Source organism: Lepidochelys olivacea (assembly GCF_965140295.1).
Source record: "Lepidochelys olivacea isolate rLepOli2 genome assembly, chromosome: 26".
Taxonomy (NCBI): Eukaryota; Metazoa; Chordata; order Testudines; family Cheloniidae; genus Lepidochelys; species Lepidochelys olivacea.
The window spans coordinates 6,491,937-6,507,416 of NC_140436.1; the positions used below are offsets into that span (position 1 = coordinate 6,491,937).

General features: G+C 46.2%; 1 protein-coding gene across 3 annotated transcripts; it reads left to right on the forward strand.

Moving 5' to 3' along the window:
* The first annotated feature begins 684 nt into the window (after positions 1 to 684).
* On the forward strand, positions 685 to 13,454 carry CHMP7 (charged multivesicular body protein 7). Of its 3 annotated transcripts, none has more exons than XM_084615316.1 (10): positions 685 to 1,113; positions 3,242 to 3,416; positions 5,541 to 5,726; positions 7,589 to 7,722; positions 8,177 to 8,225; positions 8,559 to 8,678; positions 8,803 to 8,901; positions 9,224 to 9,284; positions 10,425 to 10,580; positions 11,228 to 11,581. In XM_084615316.1, the coding sequence occupies exons 1-10, from the start codon at positions 824 to 826 to the stop codon at positions 11,296 to 11,298; spliced, it is 1,341 nt and encodes a 446-aa protein (XP_084471442.1). In that variant the 5' UTR covers positions 685 to 823; the 3' UTR covers positions 11,299 to 11,581. The 3 variants fall into 3 exon arrangements, with proteins under 3 accessions (XP_084471442.1, XP_084471443.1, XP_084471444.1); XM_084615317.1 differs by having other exon boundaries at positions 10,428 to 10,580; XM_084615318.1 differs by lacking the exon at positions 11,228 to 11,581 and adding an exon at positions 11,591 to 13,454 and having other exon boundaries at positions 687 to 1,113.
* The last annotated feature ends 2,026 nt before the right edge of the window (positions 13,455 to 15,480 follow it).

A 15,480-nucleotide genomic window follows, 5' to 3' on the forward strand; every position in this document is an offset into this window, starting at 1 on the left:
GAATACACCATATTCTGATACTGTGTGATTGATGCCAGTTTGGACCTAGCTACATGACATTGGGACATGTTATTTCACGCTGTGAAGGCATTTTGACCCAAAGTGGTAATGATGATGCGTGGTCCTGTTGTGCCATGGCGTGACGCTGGTTGGAGTGAGCTGACATTTTAAGATAACGTCAGTATGCTGTTATCTTTCAGTACGCCTCAGACTGATGGGACGTGTTGTTTTGCCGGGCCGCGCTGAAGTGCATCATGTGGCATCCCCACTCCACGTTCTGAGGTGACAGGGCGTTGTTTGGGAACGTCGTGATGTCACAGTGACTTGACGAGGCCCGGCACACCGTGACGCCATTCCCATGCCCTGCCCTGTGACACATGTGGAGACCCCCCCCCACCCCACGTGAGGTATGGCGGTGACGTGCTGGCGTGATGTCATGTCACCGTGCTCGGACATGATGATGTCATTTGGAAGCGCCGTGATGTCATGGGGTTACCACACACAGCTTTCTCCTTACAGCATGATGCTGGCATGGATATTTGGGGGGGTCCCATGTTGGGGGTGGCACTGGCACCCCCAGCAGCCACACAGGGGCGGGAAAAGGCTCCCTCTGCGCCCCCACCCCAGCTCCCGCAATGCATTTCGGGAAGAGAGCTTTGCCCGGCCCGCCAGTCAGCCGCATGGCGCATGCGCGGGAAGGCCTCACAAACGGGGCTGGGGCGGCGGCGCATGCGCCGTGCTGCTGCCTGGTAGTGAGGGGCTACGGGCCGCGGCCGGGCGAAGGGGGAGGCTAGGCCGCGTTGGGAGCCGGGGGCTCGCGTAGATGTGCTCGCCGGCGGAGGCGCTTCCCGGGCCGGCCCCGGAGGGGGCCCTGCCCCCGGAGTGGGAGTCGGACGAGGAGCGTATGGCCTTCCTGTTCTCGGCCTTCAAGCAGAGCCGGGAGGTGAACAGCACCGAGTGGGACAGCAAGATGGGCTTCTGGGCCGAGCTGGTGCTGGGCCGGGGCCGCCGCCGCGGGGCGGTGCGGACCTGCCTGCGGGAGCTACAGCAGGCCTTCGAGCGCCGCGGCAGCGTCCCGCTGGGGCTGGGCACCGTGCTGCGCGAGCTGCTCAGGTACCGGGGCGGGGCTGGGGGGAGAGCCGGGGGCGGGGCGCAGGGGATGTGGGGCGCCTGGGGCATTAAGGCGGGGCAGTATGCGGGGGGTCACTGGGCGCAGGGGTGGGAGCAATATTCTGGGGGTGACTGGGGGGGTCACTAGGCGCAGGGGTGGGGTACCGGGAGCAATATGCTGGGGGGTCTCTGGAGGTGACTGGGGGTCACTAGGTGCAGGGCGCAGGGGTGGGGTACTGGGAGCAATATGCTGGGGGGTCTCTGGAGGTGACTGGGGGTCACTAGGTGCAGGTACAGGGGTGCGGTACTGGGAGCAATATGCTGGGGGGTCTCTGGAGGTGACTGGGGGTCACTAGGTGCAGGTACAGGGGTGTGGTACTGGGAGCAATATGCTGGGGGTCATTGGAGGTGACTGGGGGTTACTAGGTGCAGGGGTGGGATTGTGGGAGCAATATGCTGGGGGTCATTGGAGATGACTGGGGGTCACTAGGTGCAGGGCACAGGGGTGCGGTACTGGGAGCAATATGCTGGGGGTTCCTGGAGGTGCAGCGTGTGGGGCATTTAGAGAGGACAGTTTTCTGGGGCGTTACTGGAGATGCAAGTCATAGGAGTGCAGAGGGCATGTGGTAGTAGCGAGAGCAATATCCTGGTGGGTTTGGGGTTCAGGGAGGCAAGGGACATGGAGCACTAGGGTGCATGGTATGCGGGGTGTCCTTGGGTGCAAGGAAATGCTGGGAGGGATGTGGGACGCCGAGGGGGTCATATGCCGGTGATCATTAGGGTGTACTGGGCACAGAACGTTGGGGCATTACGGTGGGAAAGGTGGTAGGAGTTGTGGAGTACTGTGCACAAGGGGGACTGATGGGCATGGATCAGAGGGGGCACTGGGCTGAAAGGGTGATAGGGAGCAGTATGCTAGGGTTCACTGGGAAGCTTGGGTGCTGGAAACAAATGGGTAGCAGGAAAGGTTCATAAAGGGTGCTTGAGGCAGAAGGAGTTAGTGGGCATAGGGAGCAATATGCTTAGGGACACTGGGAAGGCTGCTTTCTGTGAAAGTGCATGGGGCCACATTGTAGTGGGTGCTGGGAGGCCAGTGTGTCACAGGCCTCTGGAGAGGAGAATTAGGTTTGGTGCTGTAGGAGCTGCTTGGGCACTGGAGGTAACCTTTTGCTTTTTCAAAGGCTCTATCCAGCGTAGGGGGCAACAGCACTGAGATTGTTCCCCTTTGAAAATACTTAAGGAACACTCTGCACATTTTATGCCAGTCGGAAAATCTTTTACCTACTGGTAAAAAGAAAAGGAGTACTTGTGGCACCTTAGAGACTAACCAATTTATTTGAGCATGAGCTTTCGTGAAGTGAGCTGTAGCTCACGAAAGCTCATGCTCAAATAAATTGGTTAGTCTCTAAGGTGCCACAAGTACTCCTTTTCTTTTTGCGAATACAGACTAACACGGCTGTTACTCTGTTACCTACTGGTGTTATAAATCACACACAAAATGGTCATGTCTGGAGTAAATCAGTGAAGAAAATGATTTGTGTTTCCAGTTTATGTACTTTATGCATATTGTCAAATGCACAATCACTATAAGAGCTTCACTGCAGCCAGTTTCCTTTGTGTGTGTGTGTCTTTTATTTGCACATGGTAAAGTGAGAGAACAACATAGGAAAATATTTGTAAAATCAGCAAAGTTGCAAAAGGATGTGTAGGCAGAGGAAGTCCCTTGAACTACTTTCTATAAATTTGCAGTGTGGAAAATCCCTGCACAAATAAGAAAGGAAACTGACTACAGGGAAGATTTTATAGTAAACCATTGTGTATAAATTCTGTCAAAAGCACTAAGTAAATGAACTGGAAATACAGTAGTCGTTTTTGAGCATTTTTATATTGTACTGTACATACAATTTTATTTTAAATTGAGATTTCAAATTGATGTCCAAATAATCCCTCAGTTAGACAATCTTGTGAAATCTGCTGGAATTGTGAACCAATTTACATGTTCTGTGCTGGGGAAATGTTACTGCTAAAGATGATTCTCCAGAGATCCTGCATGCACTGATGATTCCATCTGCACAGTGGGGACTAGGTTGCCACGTCCATTTCTAATTCTTGTATGTCTTACTCTCTTCAGACGTGGCAAACTGCAGAGGGAGTCAGACTTCATAGCCAGTGTAGACAGCAGCTGGATCTCGTGGGGTGTGGGAATCTTCATTCTGAAGCCCCTGAAATGGACCCTGTCGAGTGTACTGGGTGACAGTAAAGTGCCTGAGGAGGAGGAAGTGCTGATTTTTGTGGACCTACTTCAGGTGAGCGTTTCACTGTCTGGAACTTTCCCTGGTTACCCCTGTTATGAGGATGGAATATGTGTATGTGTGGGGAGAGTGTTGAGATGGGTTTTCCTTGAATCACATTATAAAGATTTCCCCACATTAACAGGAAAGGGTCAGAGTTGAATAAGAGACCTTCATCTCTACTCACGTACATTCAAAAACCCAAGAGAAGGGAGGGGGGATGAATGGCTCATAGTTGGGACATAGAGCCCTTCTCCTCTACATTTATGTTCAGATATCAGTGTAATGGCCGTTAAATGACTTCTGTAAAATGAATTGATGGGTTTTCAGTTCATTTTCTCGTGAATGACAGTGCATCATAACACACGAGCAGAGTTGTTAGTCTCTGCTGTGAGCCACTCTTCTCTTACATTTAAAAAGGGCCTCCTCCAAGTTAAGTTTGAGGTATATATATTTTTTTCAGTACGGTATGTGTGGAAGCCTGCAAATTACTGTCTGAGCACCATCTGTTCTATAGATACATACATAAGTGTCAGGGACTGTCCATCCAGTATCTCTTGTCTTCATTGAATTTACACACGCAACTTTAAAATTAAACTGAAGCAGTGTTTATACACTTTTCAGTCATGATTATACGTGCGTCGCCAAACCTGTGAATGGCCCTTGTTTATGGCAACTTTTGACGTTTAAAAATAGAGGCAGATTCTCAACTGGTGTAAATCAGTGTTGCCCCATTTGGCCTAAGTGGCACTGCATCTGATTCCTTTAGTTGGCCCTATGTCCTTGAGTTAGCTGAACTAAAAAAATAAGCGTTTGAAATGAAAAATCAACGAAAAAAAAATCACACATCTTTCTGAACTTTCGTTACAAGCAGCAGCTTAAAAGATTATAACTCACTGGGATTATAGAGAATTCTTTTCTCTGTTGAACTTGTTTGCATTGTGCACTTGACAGCATTCAGTGTACAGTTGCACTGTTGTTTCCTGGATAGTCAGTGTCCCATATTAGAATGGGGCTTTTAAACAGCATCCGTAAAACGGTTTAAAAAAAAAAAGTGACCGTAAAGCCTCAAACGTTCACTGTGGGATTCAGGGGCAGATGGAATTCATGACACTGCATTCAACTCTTTAAAGATTTCAAGTTTAAGTGTGTCTTTCATTTTGAAAAGGGACACGTATTTTGTGTTACATGTGGAAAAAATGGCTTAACTGATCAAGTTGAAGTTTAAAAAAAATGTTTGAATTGGGACGAAGTCGAAAAGGAAAACCTTTGAGAAGCATAGAAAGGGCTATGGAATGGCTTACTCACCATGCAGTGTCTGTTGCTTATTTTGGTATATGCTTTGGCAGAGGAAACAGGAAGCTTGCAGTTCCGCTTCCTCAGGAACTGAGGGAACAAGTGATTCTCCTATATTCCATTAGCAATGCTGTTCTTAAAGAATTACAAACTTTCCCTTTTTTTAAATTTTATAAACAGTTCTTTTAATTTAACTTTCATAGTCCACTTTTAGCCCTGGGACTTCTAGAAACATTACCGTGTAACATATGCAATAAATAAAATATACCCCCAGACCTCCTAAAACACAAAAGTCACCTTTCCCCAAAGTTCTAGACCAGAGCTATGATACCAGGTAACTTATAAGCCTCTGGGAAGAGAATACAGAGAGAATTTGATTGGCAGAGGAGGAGACATAGGAGTGTAAACACATTAGTTTGGAATGGATGTGAAAGCTGATAAGGACATGGTGCTTTTTAAAAATGAAACATAAACCCTTAGTATTCCTGTGAGGTTAGGTGTGTTATCCCGTTTTTACAGAGGCGGGAGAGGTGAAGTGACTTGCCTCACTTGGGATTACTACTCCACAGCTTCTGGCTCCCATTCCTGTGCTCATATCTCTACACCGTGCTATTCTCGCTATGTTATGAGTTAAGACATGTGAACTATACATTATGTGTAGATTTGCTGGTAAAATATTCTTGAATTGATATACATGGCTTGTGTGGGCCATGATACAATGCTTTTGTGACTCTTCACCTATGTATGAAATCTACATTGGCACAGAGATGTCAGATTGGCACCCATTGCAGTAATAAGAAAGGGATCCCAATGCACGCTAACAGTTTTGTTCCTTTCCTTCAGGAAAAGGCAGAGGAAGTGTATCGCCTCTATCAGAATTCTGCACTCTCTTCCCACCCTGTTGTTGTCCTCTCAGAGTTGCGTTCACTCTGTGCCAGCATATGTCCGGATGAGAGGACATTCTATCTACTGCTGCTCCAGCTGCAGAAGGAAAAGAGGGTCACAGTCATGGAGCAGAATAGAGAGAAGGTGCAGAATGGCAGATGAAATTTAATGTTGATAAATGCAAAGGAATGCACGTTGGGAAGCATAACCCCAACTATATGTATAAAATGATGGGGTCTAAATTAGCTGTTACCACTCAAGAAAGAGATCTTGGAGTCATTGTGGCTAGTTCTCTGAAAACATCCACTCAATGTGCAGTGTCAGTCAAAAAAGCAAACAGAATGCTGGGAATAATTAAGGAAGGGATAGATAATAGGACAGAAAATATCATGTTGTCTCTATATAAATCCATGGTTCGCCCACGTCTTGAATACTGGGTGCAGATGTGGTCGCCCCAATCCAAAAAAGATGGATTGGAATTGGAAAAGGTTCAGAAAAGGGCAACAAAAATTATTAGGGGTATGGAACGGCTTCCATGTGAGGAGAGATTAATAAGACTGGCACTTTTGAGCTTGGAAAAGAGACGGCTAAGGGGAGATATGATTGAAGTCTACGCTTTCTCGATACCAGTCATGATTTTAGATAAGGAAGTGTTGAGTTTGCTCCTTCTCATAACACAAGAACTAGGGGTCACCAAATGAAATTAATAGGCAGCAGGTTTAAAACAAATAAAAGGAAGTATTTCTTCACACAACGCACAGTCAACCTATGGAACTCCTTGCCAGAGGACGTTGTGAAGGCCAAGACCAATAGGGTTCAAAAAAGAACTAGATAAATTCATGGATGATAAGTCCATCAATGGCGTCCCTTGCCTCTGTTTGCCAGAAGCTGGGAATGAGTGACAGAGGATGGATCACTTGATGTTTACCTGTTCTGTTCATTCCCTCTGCGGCACCTGGCACTGGCCGCTGTCGGAAGACAGGATACTTGGCTAGATGGACCCTTGCTCTGATCCAGTAGGGCTATTCTTACTTAAAGAAAGTGTGGTCCCATTCCTGTCTTGCATTCTGTTTGGCTGACAGGGCACTAATTTTTATGGGTAAATGCCAGTGTCTTCCATTAGCCATTCACCTTGTATGTGTACAGGAAGAAATGGTTTTTCCCCTTTATCATAAGCTGGTGGTGCGGGGCTGAGGGTCTGGAGTGTTCACTAAGTGAAGGGTCTAAATTCCACTCCCCAAACAATCTTCTAAATATATAGGGTTGTTCACTCCAAAGAATTCTACACCTTACAAGCTGATAGGCAAGCTATAGACCCGGGTTCTTGGTGTTCTTCCAGAAACACTACCCAGTGGTCTAGGACAGGAAAAAAAGGAGAACACTGTAACCAGCTGAAGATGCATTTTGGAGTGGTTGAATGTAATCGTTCCAGCTGTGATTTGGCCACAACACTGGGGTTAATACTGCAGCTCTTGTGGGGTGGGCTATACCATAGGCTTTCTGATGACTGTAAGTGGTTTTTATGTCGGTTTTACATCTAATCTGAATGATGACACCTTCAACTGTGTAGTGCCTGCTAATATTATGGAGGGGCACAGTTTAGATAGTAGTAATACTTGGTCATGTCACATATTCAAAGTGCGGCACAAACACTATGTAATTGGTGTTGAGTCCAAAAGTAGAATGCCCCCATGGAAACTGCAGTTTCTGGGCATTTCTTTGAGGCATTGTGGCTGCACACTAACGTGGCTCAAATGTGATATTTTACTGGATTATAGCATAAGCTGGCATTGCCCTTTCTTTAGACTCTAGTTTACCAGTGATCTTTTTAGTATTATGGGCCCAAAGCTGAACAGGGAACTGTGATGGCAGAGTTTACACAGTCTTTTATTTTTTTAAGGAAGAAGTCTTGCTTTCTTGGTGTAGATGTTGCTCTAGAGATTCCGGCTTGTGAGAACACAAATCCTACAGTCTGGCAATTCAGTAATTTGCTGCTCCTCCTCTAGATAGTTAAGTTTGCCCGAGGTCTGCATGCCAAAGTATCCCCAGTGAATGATGTGGACATCGGGGTCTATCAGCTAATGCAGAGTGAGCAGCTGCTATCACAGAAGGTGGAGTCCCTTTCCCAGGAAGCAGAGAGGTAATGGGTGTGCGTGTCCGTCCGTCCGTCCTTCAGCTCTGGGGAAAAAACTTTGCTTGTGACCTGGCCCTTAGTGCACGTATAATGTGTTGCTGAGGGACTTTTTTCACACAGTTACAAGAAAAAAAAAAAAAGGTAAGAAATGCCTCTTATTTGCCTGTTGGGTGCATGGGGAACGAAGTATGGTAACCCAGGGTTCTCTACTCATTTTACCCTGTGTCTCCACAGTCAGCCACTTGCCATGTGTTGTCCTTGGATGCACCCCAGAATACTTTGTATCATTTCCTACTAGGCATCCTGGAAAGTGGTTTATGGGGTGCACTGGATCTAAGTGAGTCAGTTGCAAGTGGCTGAACAGTGGTAGAGGGGAGGATGGGGTGGAGAATATCACAGCTGTTTCATGACCCCCTCCTGCTTATAGGCTTGAGCATCTCCTTGCCCTGTGTCCTTGCAGGTGTAAAGAAGATGCCCGGAGCGCTTGTAGAGCTGGCAAAAAGCAGTTGGTAAGTATACCCTGACCCTGCCTGTTCTGCTTGGGAAGCTGTGGTCTTGGAACTGTGATACGAGATGGGCAACTTCTGAGTTTCAACGTTGCATGCCAAGACCATTCTGAGACCTGCAAAACCTACTGCTATGGCAGAGGGGCTTGATTCACATGGTGTCACATCATGCAAACATTGTGGTCTGGAGGAGGATGCTGAGGAGAGTTTGAGGGCATCTCAGTCCTAACGTCAGCTCAAGGCGTGTGCTTTGCTGCACTGGAATAGTTGTTTTAAGAAGGGACTTTTTTGGGATGCTGCCTGATTTCTGATCCAAGGTTGTGTGTATGTTCCCAGGCACTGAGATGTTTGAAGTCCAAGCGAAGGACAGAGCGGCGGATCGAAGAGCTCCTTTCCAAGCTGGATGCAGTTCAGGGCATCTTGGATCGTATATATGCTTCTCAGACAGATCAGATGGTAGTGTGCTTCTTCCACCTCTTGCTTCATACGTTCATGTTGCTGCTCAAGTTTGCTTTGCTAGTGTAGTCTAAGGAACACATTCCTAATAGAAGTAACATTCCTTTCTTTTCTCCTTATTAAGGTGTTCAATGCCTATCAGGCTGGAGTAGGAGCTCTGAAACTGTCCATGAAAGATGTCACTGTGGAGAAGGCAGAGAACCTGGTGGATCAAATTCAGGAGGTATGGTGAGATGATGGTGGCATATAAGAACCGATAGGGAAACAGTGGGTGAATGTACTAGGCATGTTTCCCAGGCGGTAGACATGAGGCTTCTGATACTGTTTTGCCCTTATGCTCTGCATGTCTCTTGGGCTGTAGGATCCATACAACTTGCTTCCATGTTACTTCTTTGTCCTTAAAATACCTGCGATATTAGCACTTTAAGTGCTGGTAGATGCTCTCTGATGCTCTCTTAGAGCACTCATCTGTGTAGCGTCGAACTGCGGTCAAAACTACTTGAAGGGCTTTGTTGCACAGCCATGTACTGTTAATTCTCTTCCAGCTTTGTGACACCCAGGACGAAGTCGTTCAGGCTCTGGCAGGAATGTCAATCAATGGCTTGGGTGAGTTCATCCATTTTGTGGGCTTTCCCTCCTCTTCTCTCCTCCTCTCCTTCCCACCCCGCTCCCCCACACCATTCAGGTACTTGCTAGTGGCTGCTCTCTGAGAATAGGCAGATGTTCTCAGCCCTTCAGAGTCCTCTGCTCTACTGGTGCCTTGTAGAGGGAGAAAGCATTTACAGGTAGTCTCCTTGTGTCTGATCACTGATTGCAAGTGACTCAACAGGTAGAGTCATAGGACTGGAAGGGACCTTGAGAGGTCATCTAGTCCAGTCTCCTGCACTCATGGCAGGACTTAGTGTTAGGTAGATGGAGAACTGGGGATGGGAGCCAGCTTGCAGTTGGACTCCTCCAAACATACAGGCTCCTAGAACTACTGACAGTCCTCCAAGGTTGAGGCTGTAAACTACTGAATAGTTTAGTCTCTTTTTTGGATGGACACTCTTAGCTTTAGAAATGTCTTTCTTTCTTCCTGGTTTATCTTTACAGCACCTCCCTGTGTTGCTATCTGTCTCTTCCAAAACACTTCCCCGCCCCCAGACCCTCCACCACACATAGGCTTCAGCAGTGATACCCTCTGACTGAGGTTAGGATGTATCGGCCCCTACTACCTTTAGCAGACAGAGGCTTCCCACCCCAGTCCTAGGTGTTGAACTTTCAACTCCTTCTGCCCTGTGGCATGAGGTCCCTGTCTGAGGAAGACGCATGCAGCGCTGCTCATGGTTTTGGAGAATAGGAGAGTTGCAGTGGTTCTCTTTCTGGCTTGAAGTGACTTTGGTGGAGGCTGAAACTGGGACATTAGTGCTTGTTCTGAACTTGACTTGTAACGTCAGTGTTAAGTTTTCTTACATGAGCAGGAATCTGTGCAAACCACCAGGTAAAAGACGAGTTGGCAGGAGCTTTTCAGGCTCAGGTTCTCAAGTGTAACGTCCCCTTTGAAATGGCTCTGACATTTGGCTTAGTGTCCAGCCGTGAGTGAGCAGCTCTTCCACTGATGTAGGATTGTCCTTGCAGCACTCTCCTGCTACAATACCTTCCTTGCCCACAGGGATGTTTTGCTTATATGGTCTTCCAGCCCATTTCCTGTGCTATGAGGGTTTGTTTAATTCCTCCAGAGATTGATTTGTTTGTTCTTTACCCTAGCAGAGGTTGACAGCGAGGAACTTGAGAAGGAACTGGATAGTCTCCTCCGGGACTCCACTAAAGAGCCTGTGGACCTGCCTCCTGTTCCCCAGAAGCCTCTGCTTCCCAGCATCTCTGATACTGAGCTTGAAGCAGAGTTGGAGAAGGACAGTGGACGTATGTATCAGCAAACAGTCTTAGCTGGTGGCCTACTACTGGGATCAAAGCCAACCACATATCAAGAGGTGGTGGCGCTCTGTCCACATGCTAACAGTCAAATGTCCTGCTCTCCAAATTCACTGCTTTGCCGTAAATTAGCACCACCTGGCAGTCTTGGGACAGAGGCTAAGCACGATATGGGCCAGGAAAGCGTAGTTACCTCGAAACCTCTGTCAGTGGGGTTTCAAGGGTTGTCCTATGAGAGGGGTGCTGCAGGATGGGGAGGTAAGCATATTCTACCCCTGCCCATGTCACCCCTATTCTGTGGCTAAATGACTATAGTCTCCTTGGCTGTGAATCCAGCATTATATTATCACAGAGAGAGGACACCCTTCTCTGAGCAGGCCTACTCCCATTTACGGTGAAACAGAGAGTTCTCCTACTTTTTTATTTATAAATATTGATAGGCCCATAGCTAAAACAGTTTATCTGCCAGGTCCTTGAATATGCTGCAGGCCCTCTTTGTGTTCTTCTAGGCCCTGCATCCCCTCCTCTTTTCATGTCGGTGATACACATGCTTAAATTGGCCACCAGTCTCAGCTTCACCTAGTAATAATGAATGACTTAATTCCCTTTTTTTTTTTTTTTTAAATTAACCTTCACAGACTGGATCAAATCAGTCGTGCCTCTAGTCTCGAAAAGTAGTAAATATCAGAAGCTTCAGAGGAAGGCATGAAATCTTCTGATGATTGAATGACCTGCCCACAGAATTTTCTTCATGTCTTTGAGCAGTTAGTAACTTTCCTATGTCCTGAACCATGCGGGTTAGTATCCTTTCCATCTGAGGGCAAACCCTAGGTGGTATGCTATTTAAGTGTCAAGAAACCACTATGGATTTACAAAGTATGGGGGGCTTAGTTACTTTTTGCCTGTGTCTGTCTTCAGGACTTAGGATATGGTTGGTCTTTCTTTGACCCATTCTGCTGCTAAACGCTCACTTTTCTTCTCTGTTGCTTCTTCATTTGTAGGTTTGGCACAAAAGACTGCTTCTACGTACTCTGAACCCAAAAGAGCTCTGGGACTGGGTCTCTAACAGCGTCCTGCTTCTGTAATTTGAGAAGTTGTCTTAAGCTTGCTTAACTAGTGACCATAACTTTAAAAAGTAACTTTTGGAGTGTGGGCTAATGCCCCCCTCTTTACTGGATATCACTTTGCTAAACGACAGGATCTACTGCCATGACAATCCACCCTTTCTGGAATTGATCCTAGCTGGTGATGCTGTCGTCTCTTTAGTGTCCGTATCTACACTGGTCTCAGTTTGACTTGTTATCCCAAGTCGCCTACGATGTTCACTCTTGCCAATGAGCTCTGTCTTCCCTGCAGGATTACAATTCCTGAGCTCTCCTACTTCATACCCGTCTGTTTTGCTATGGCCAGCGTTGAGGAGAACCTGAAACGCAGTAGGATCACAGCTGCTTGACCTCTGGCTGTTTGTGTGGTTGTGTAAAACGTTTGGCACGTAACATAGGTACTGTTCTTGACACTCATCTGTCTGCAGCAAGCTTACACACATGTTGATCGTACTATCTATCTTTCCTTGTTTGTATTTGCACGATTGTGGTCGAGACCAATAACTGTTTTAGTGTATGAGACGTGTTGCCACTAGGGGGCAGCAATTGCCAGCACAAGATGAAAGTTACTCCTCTCTTTGTAATACACTAAGGCCTTGAAAGGAGACCTGCAAAGGATTTTTAAAATGAAGATGTTGCTTTTTAGGCTGCGTGATGATAAAGGCCAGCAGTGTTTGTTAAGTTTCTGCTTGTTTTTTACTTGTAGAAATAACAGATAGTTCAAGCTTAAGTCTTCCCTGCCTTTGCTGGAGAACTTCTTGGGAGTCACAGGGATGGCTTGTGTGAGCTTTTTAGACCATCACTGAATGGATGGGGATTTTGTATCCTTTTCCAAAGTGTTCCTTAGACAGAGGTATTAACAGTAAAACAGCTCATTAAACAGTCTAACAATCCTCTCTTTTAGTTTGCAGTCTTGAGATGTCATAATTTCGCTAGGACACCAGTTGTCCTAGAGAAGAACTGAATTTCTAATGTAAAAAGACAAGCAGAAGGAAATAAACTTTAGGAGCTGCCTTTGTTCATTAGGAAGAAGTGCAATTCCTCTTTGCAGGTCACTTTTACTATGCTTATCATGTACATGGAAGAGGGTAAGTCTGATCTGTCTTGCTTCCAGTTGCATCTAGCATGGCTGGATTAGCTGCTTTAGGCGAGGCAGGTGCTTCCAACTGTGCTCTTGTGTGTCCTGGCTTTGGATGGAAGCACTATGCCCTAGACATGGAGTGGTGAGTACCAAGTGTGGTCTGACCCCAGGAAAGAAGGCTATAGGGTGGAGTAGGTGTGTGTACATTTGTAACTGGTCTCCTACTTCTGTCCCCACATTTGAGTCAATGTCTGCTTATTGGGTATTAGCCCTATCCTGCTGCCTGTACCAGTGGCTCTCCATTGCTCAAGCCAGGTGGAGGGTAGTTTGGATGAATAGTAATAATGGGTCATGGAGTAATGAACAGGGGAAGGGGCACTGGATCTCGCCCAACTCCAGGAGAGCGGGGAGAGAACTACCAGCAAAGTGTCTACAGTCTGCTGCATCTGAACACAGCCAGCTTCTCTTCTACTCCCCCGCACAAATACCATTACTGTTCCTGAGTAGAGACCCTCCCTCTGTGGAGGGCATGGAGCGAGGGGTTAGCAAGTCACATGGGCCGCAAACACAATCATACTAAATCATTTTAATCTCCGTGTTCCTTTCCTATGTAAAGAGAAAGGGGAAACGTTTGCTGTTTTTTCTACCTGCTGTGTAATAAAGAGGGAAAAAAACCAGAAACGTCCATTGTGCTGCCAGTTTCTCTCTCGCATTATCTCTGAGATGGATCACATTATTAATGCTGCTCCCATGATGCTTCCAACGCCCATGATGGAAAGATGGCTCACTAAACATAAATGGGCAGCTGACAGTGGTTTGACTTCAAAAACAGAGTGATGGATAATCCATGTACCCGGCTGTTGGACGTACCCACAACATGACCTCTGTAGGAAAGAGCAGCTAGTGGTCTGTACTGCGTCTAAATTAAAACAGGCAGTTGCTTTCAGTGAGAGAGACAGCCCTGCTGGCTTGTGGTTCAGGAGCCCTGGCATGTTCATGAGCGTTGGCTTTAAAAGCTGTTTGATTTAAAAGCTGTCTCTTTGCTCTTCAGGGTATGCCATCCTTTCTGCCTCTTCTTTCCCACGTTTTTCCTTTTCCCACGTTCTTTCCATTTTATAAAATGTTGGGACTTTCACTAAGGACACTTCCCACAATCTAATAGACCTCCCTGCTCAACATTTAGAGGATCCATGTAAACGTTCCTTTCTTCAGCTTCCTTTTGTTATGTCTCGTTATGTCCCCTTAGATCACCGTAAATGACTGTGCTTGGTTATTGATCTCATTTGGATGCTTATACAGTCCCTGTCTGAGTCCCTGTTCAGTTATTACCTACTTTATTGGATTAATCTTCATCAATCATTCTCTCCTACTCTGACAATTTACAACTTTCCCTTATTGATTTTAAATTAAGGGTTAACATTTGGAATAGCAACCACTAATTCCTGTATTGTCCATCCTAGAAAGTAACTAGAGTCTTCCTTGTTCTCTACATTCCCAACTTCTCTTCCCATTTTTTTGAGGATGCCTGGAACTGAATGCTGTATTCTGCATTAGCAGGGCAAGGGGTTATTGCGTCTCTGCTGTGGGTACTGGCTCTCTATTGCATACCTTTCGCAGGGGAAGACAGTTGTTTGGTTCCCATGTTGCATTCTAAGTTACTTGTACGCTGCCTGACCCTATAATGACAGCTGAGACTTTGCTGACAGCCCGTAGTTCTAGATCCTTTCTGTAGGGACTTAAGCAGCAGAGTAGCTAACTCCCAGACAGGATAATTCCCTTCTGTGAGAGGCAAGGCATGGAGAAGTTGCTGTATATATCCCCATTGCAAGTGCGTGTAAAACATGCCAGAGAGACTATTGTTCTGAAGGGCTGGAAGAGGCATTTAAGAGTTAAATCTGAGCAGCTGGTGCGTTACTTGAAGTGGCTTGTAATTTTCATGCTTTGACTCTTGAGTGAGAAAGTAATCAAGATGACTGAATGGAAAGAAAGCTGAAAGATGTGGCTGTGAAAAAGAAGGGGGAAAATAGTAGAGAGGTAATTTAGAGAGAGCACCCTGTTGCTGGGAAGGGAAAGATATTAAATACAGAAGTGCGAAAGAATGACTTGCCACCAAAATAGAATGGTTTCTTACCAAAGTGCTTTGCAAAATATATACACAGTGCTCACTTCACTGAAATGCAGCTACTTCTGAGATGGATCAGCAGCTGTTTAATGATGCAACCTTACATCCAGTTTAGTGTAGCAAGCAAAGGATATCGCATCCAACAGAAATTGCAGGAAGAATTTCAGATGGGCAGAATGTAATTACCTAAGCTCCAATTTGGTCATGACACCAGGGTTAACAACTTTCTCTTTCAAAAAGGATCAGAGGAATTATAATGAACATTAGTTCTGCAGTCTGAGGTACGGAACCCTGGTTTTATGTCTTAGGCAAAAGGCTGTTCCATAGCACCATGCTGAAACATTGGTAAGGAACTAACTTAAAAGGAAGGACTATAACAGGGTTCAAAAAAGAACTAGATAAATTTGTGGAGGATAGGTCCCTCGGTGGTTATTAGCCAGGATGGCCAGGAATGGTGTCCCTAGCCTCTGTTTGACAGAAGCTGGGAATGGGTGATGGGATGGATCACTTGATGATTCCCTGTTCTTTTCATTCCCTCTGGGGCACCTGGCATTGGCCTCTGTTGGAAGACAGGCTAATGGGCTA

Coding starts and splice junctions, on each gene's coding strand:
- CHMP7 (XM_084615316.1), top strand. CDS start 824: ATGTGCTCGCCGGCGGAGGCGCTTCCCGGGCCGGCCCCGGAGGGGGCC. Junction 8,679..8,802: donor CTTCTCAGACAGATCAGATG/GTAGTGTGCTTC, acceptor CTCCTTATTAAG/GTGTTCAATGCCTATCAGGC. Junction 8,902..9,223: donor TGGTGGATCAAATTCAGGAG/GTATGGTGAGAT, acceptor ATTCTCTTCCAG/CTTTGTGACACCCAGGACGA.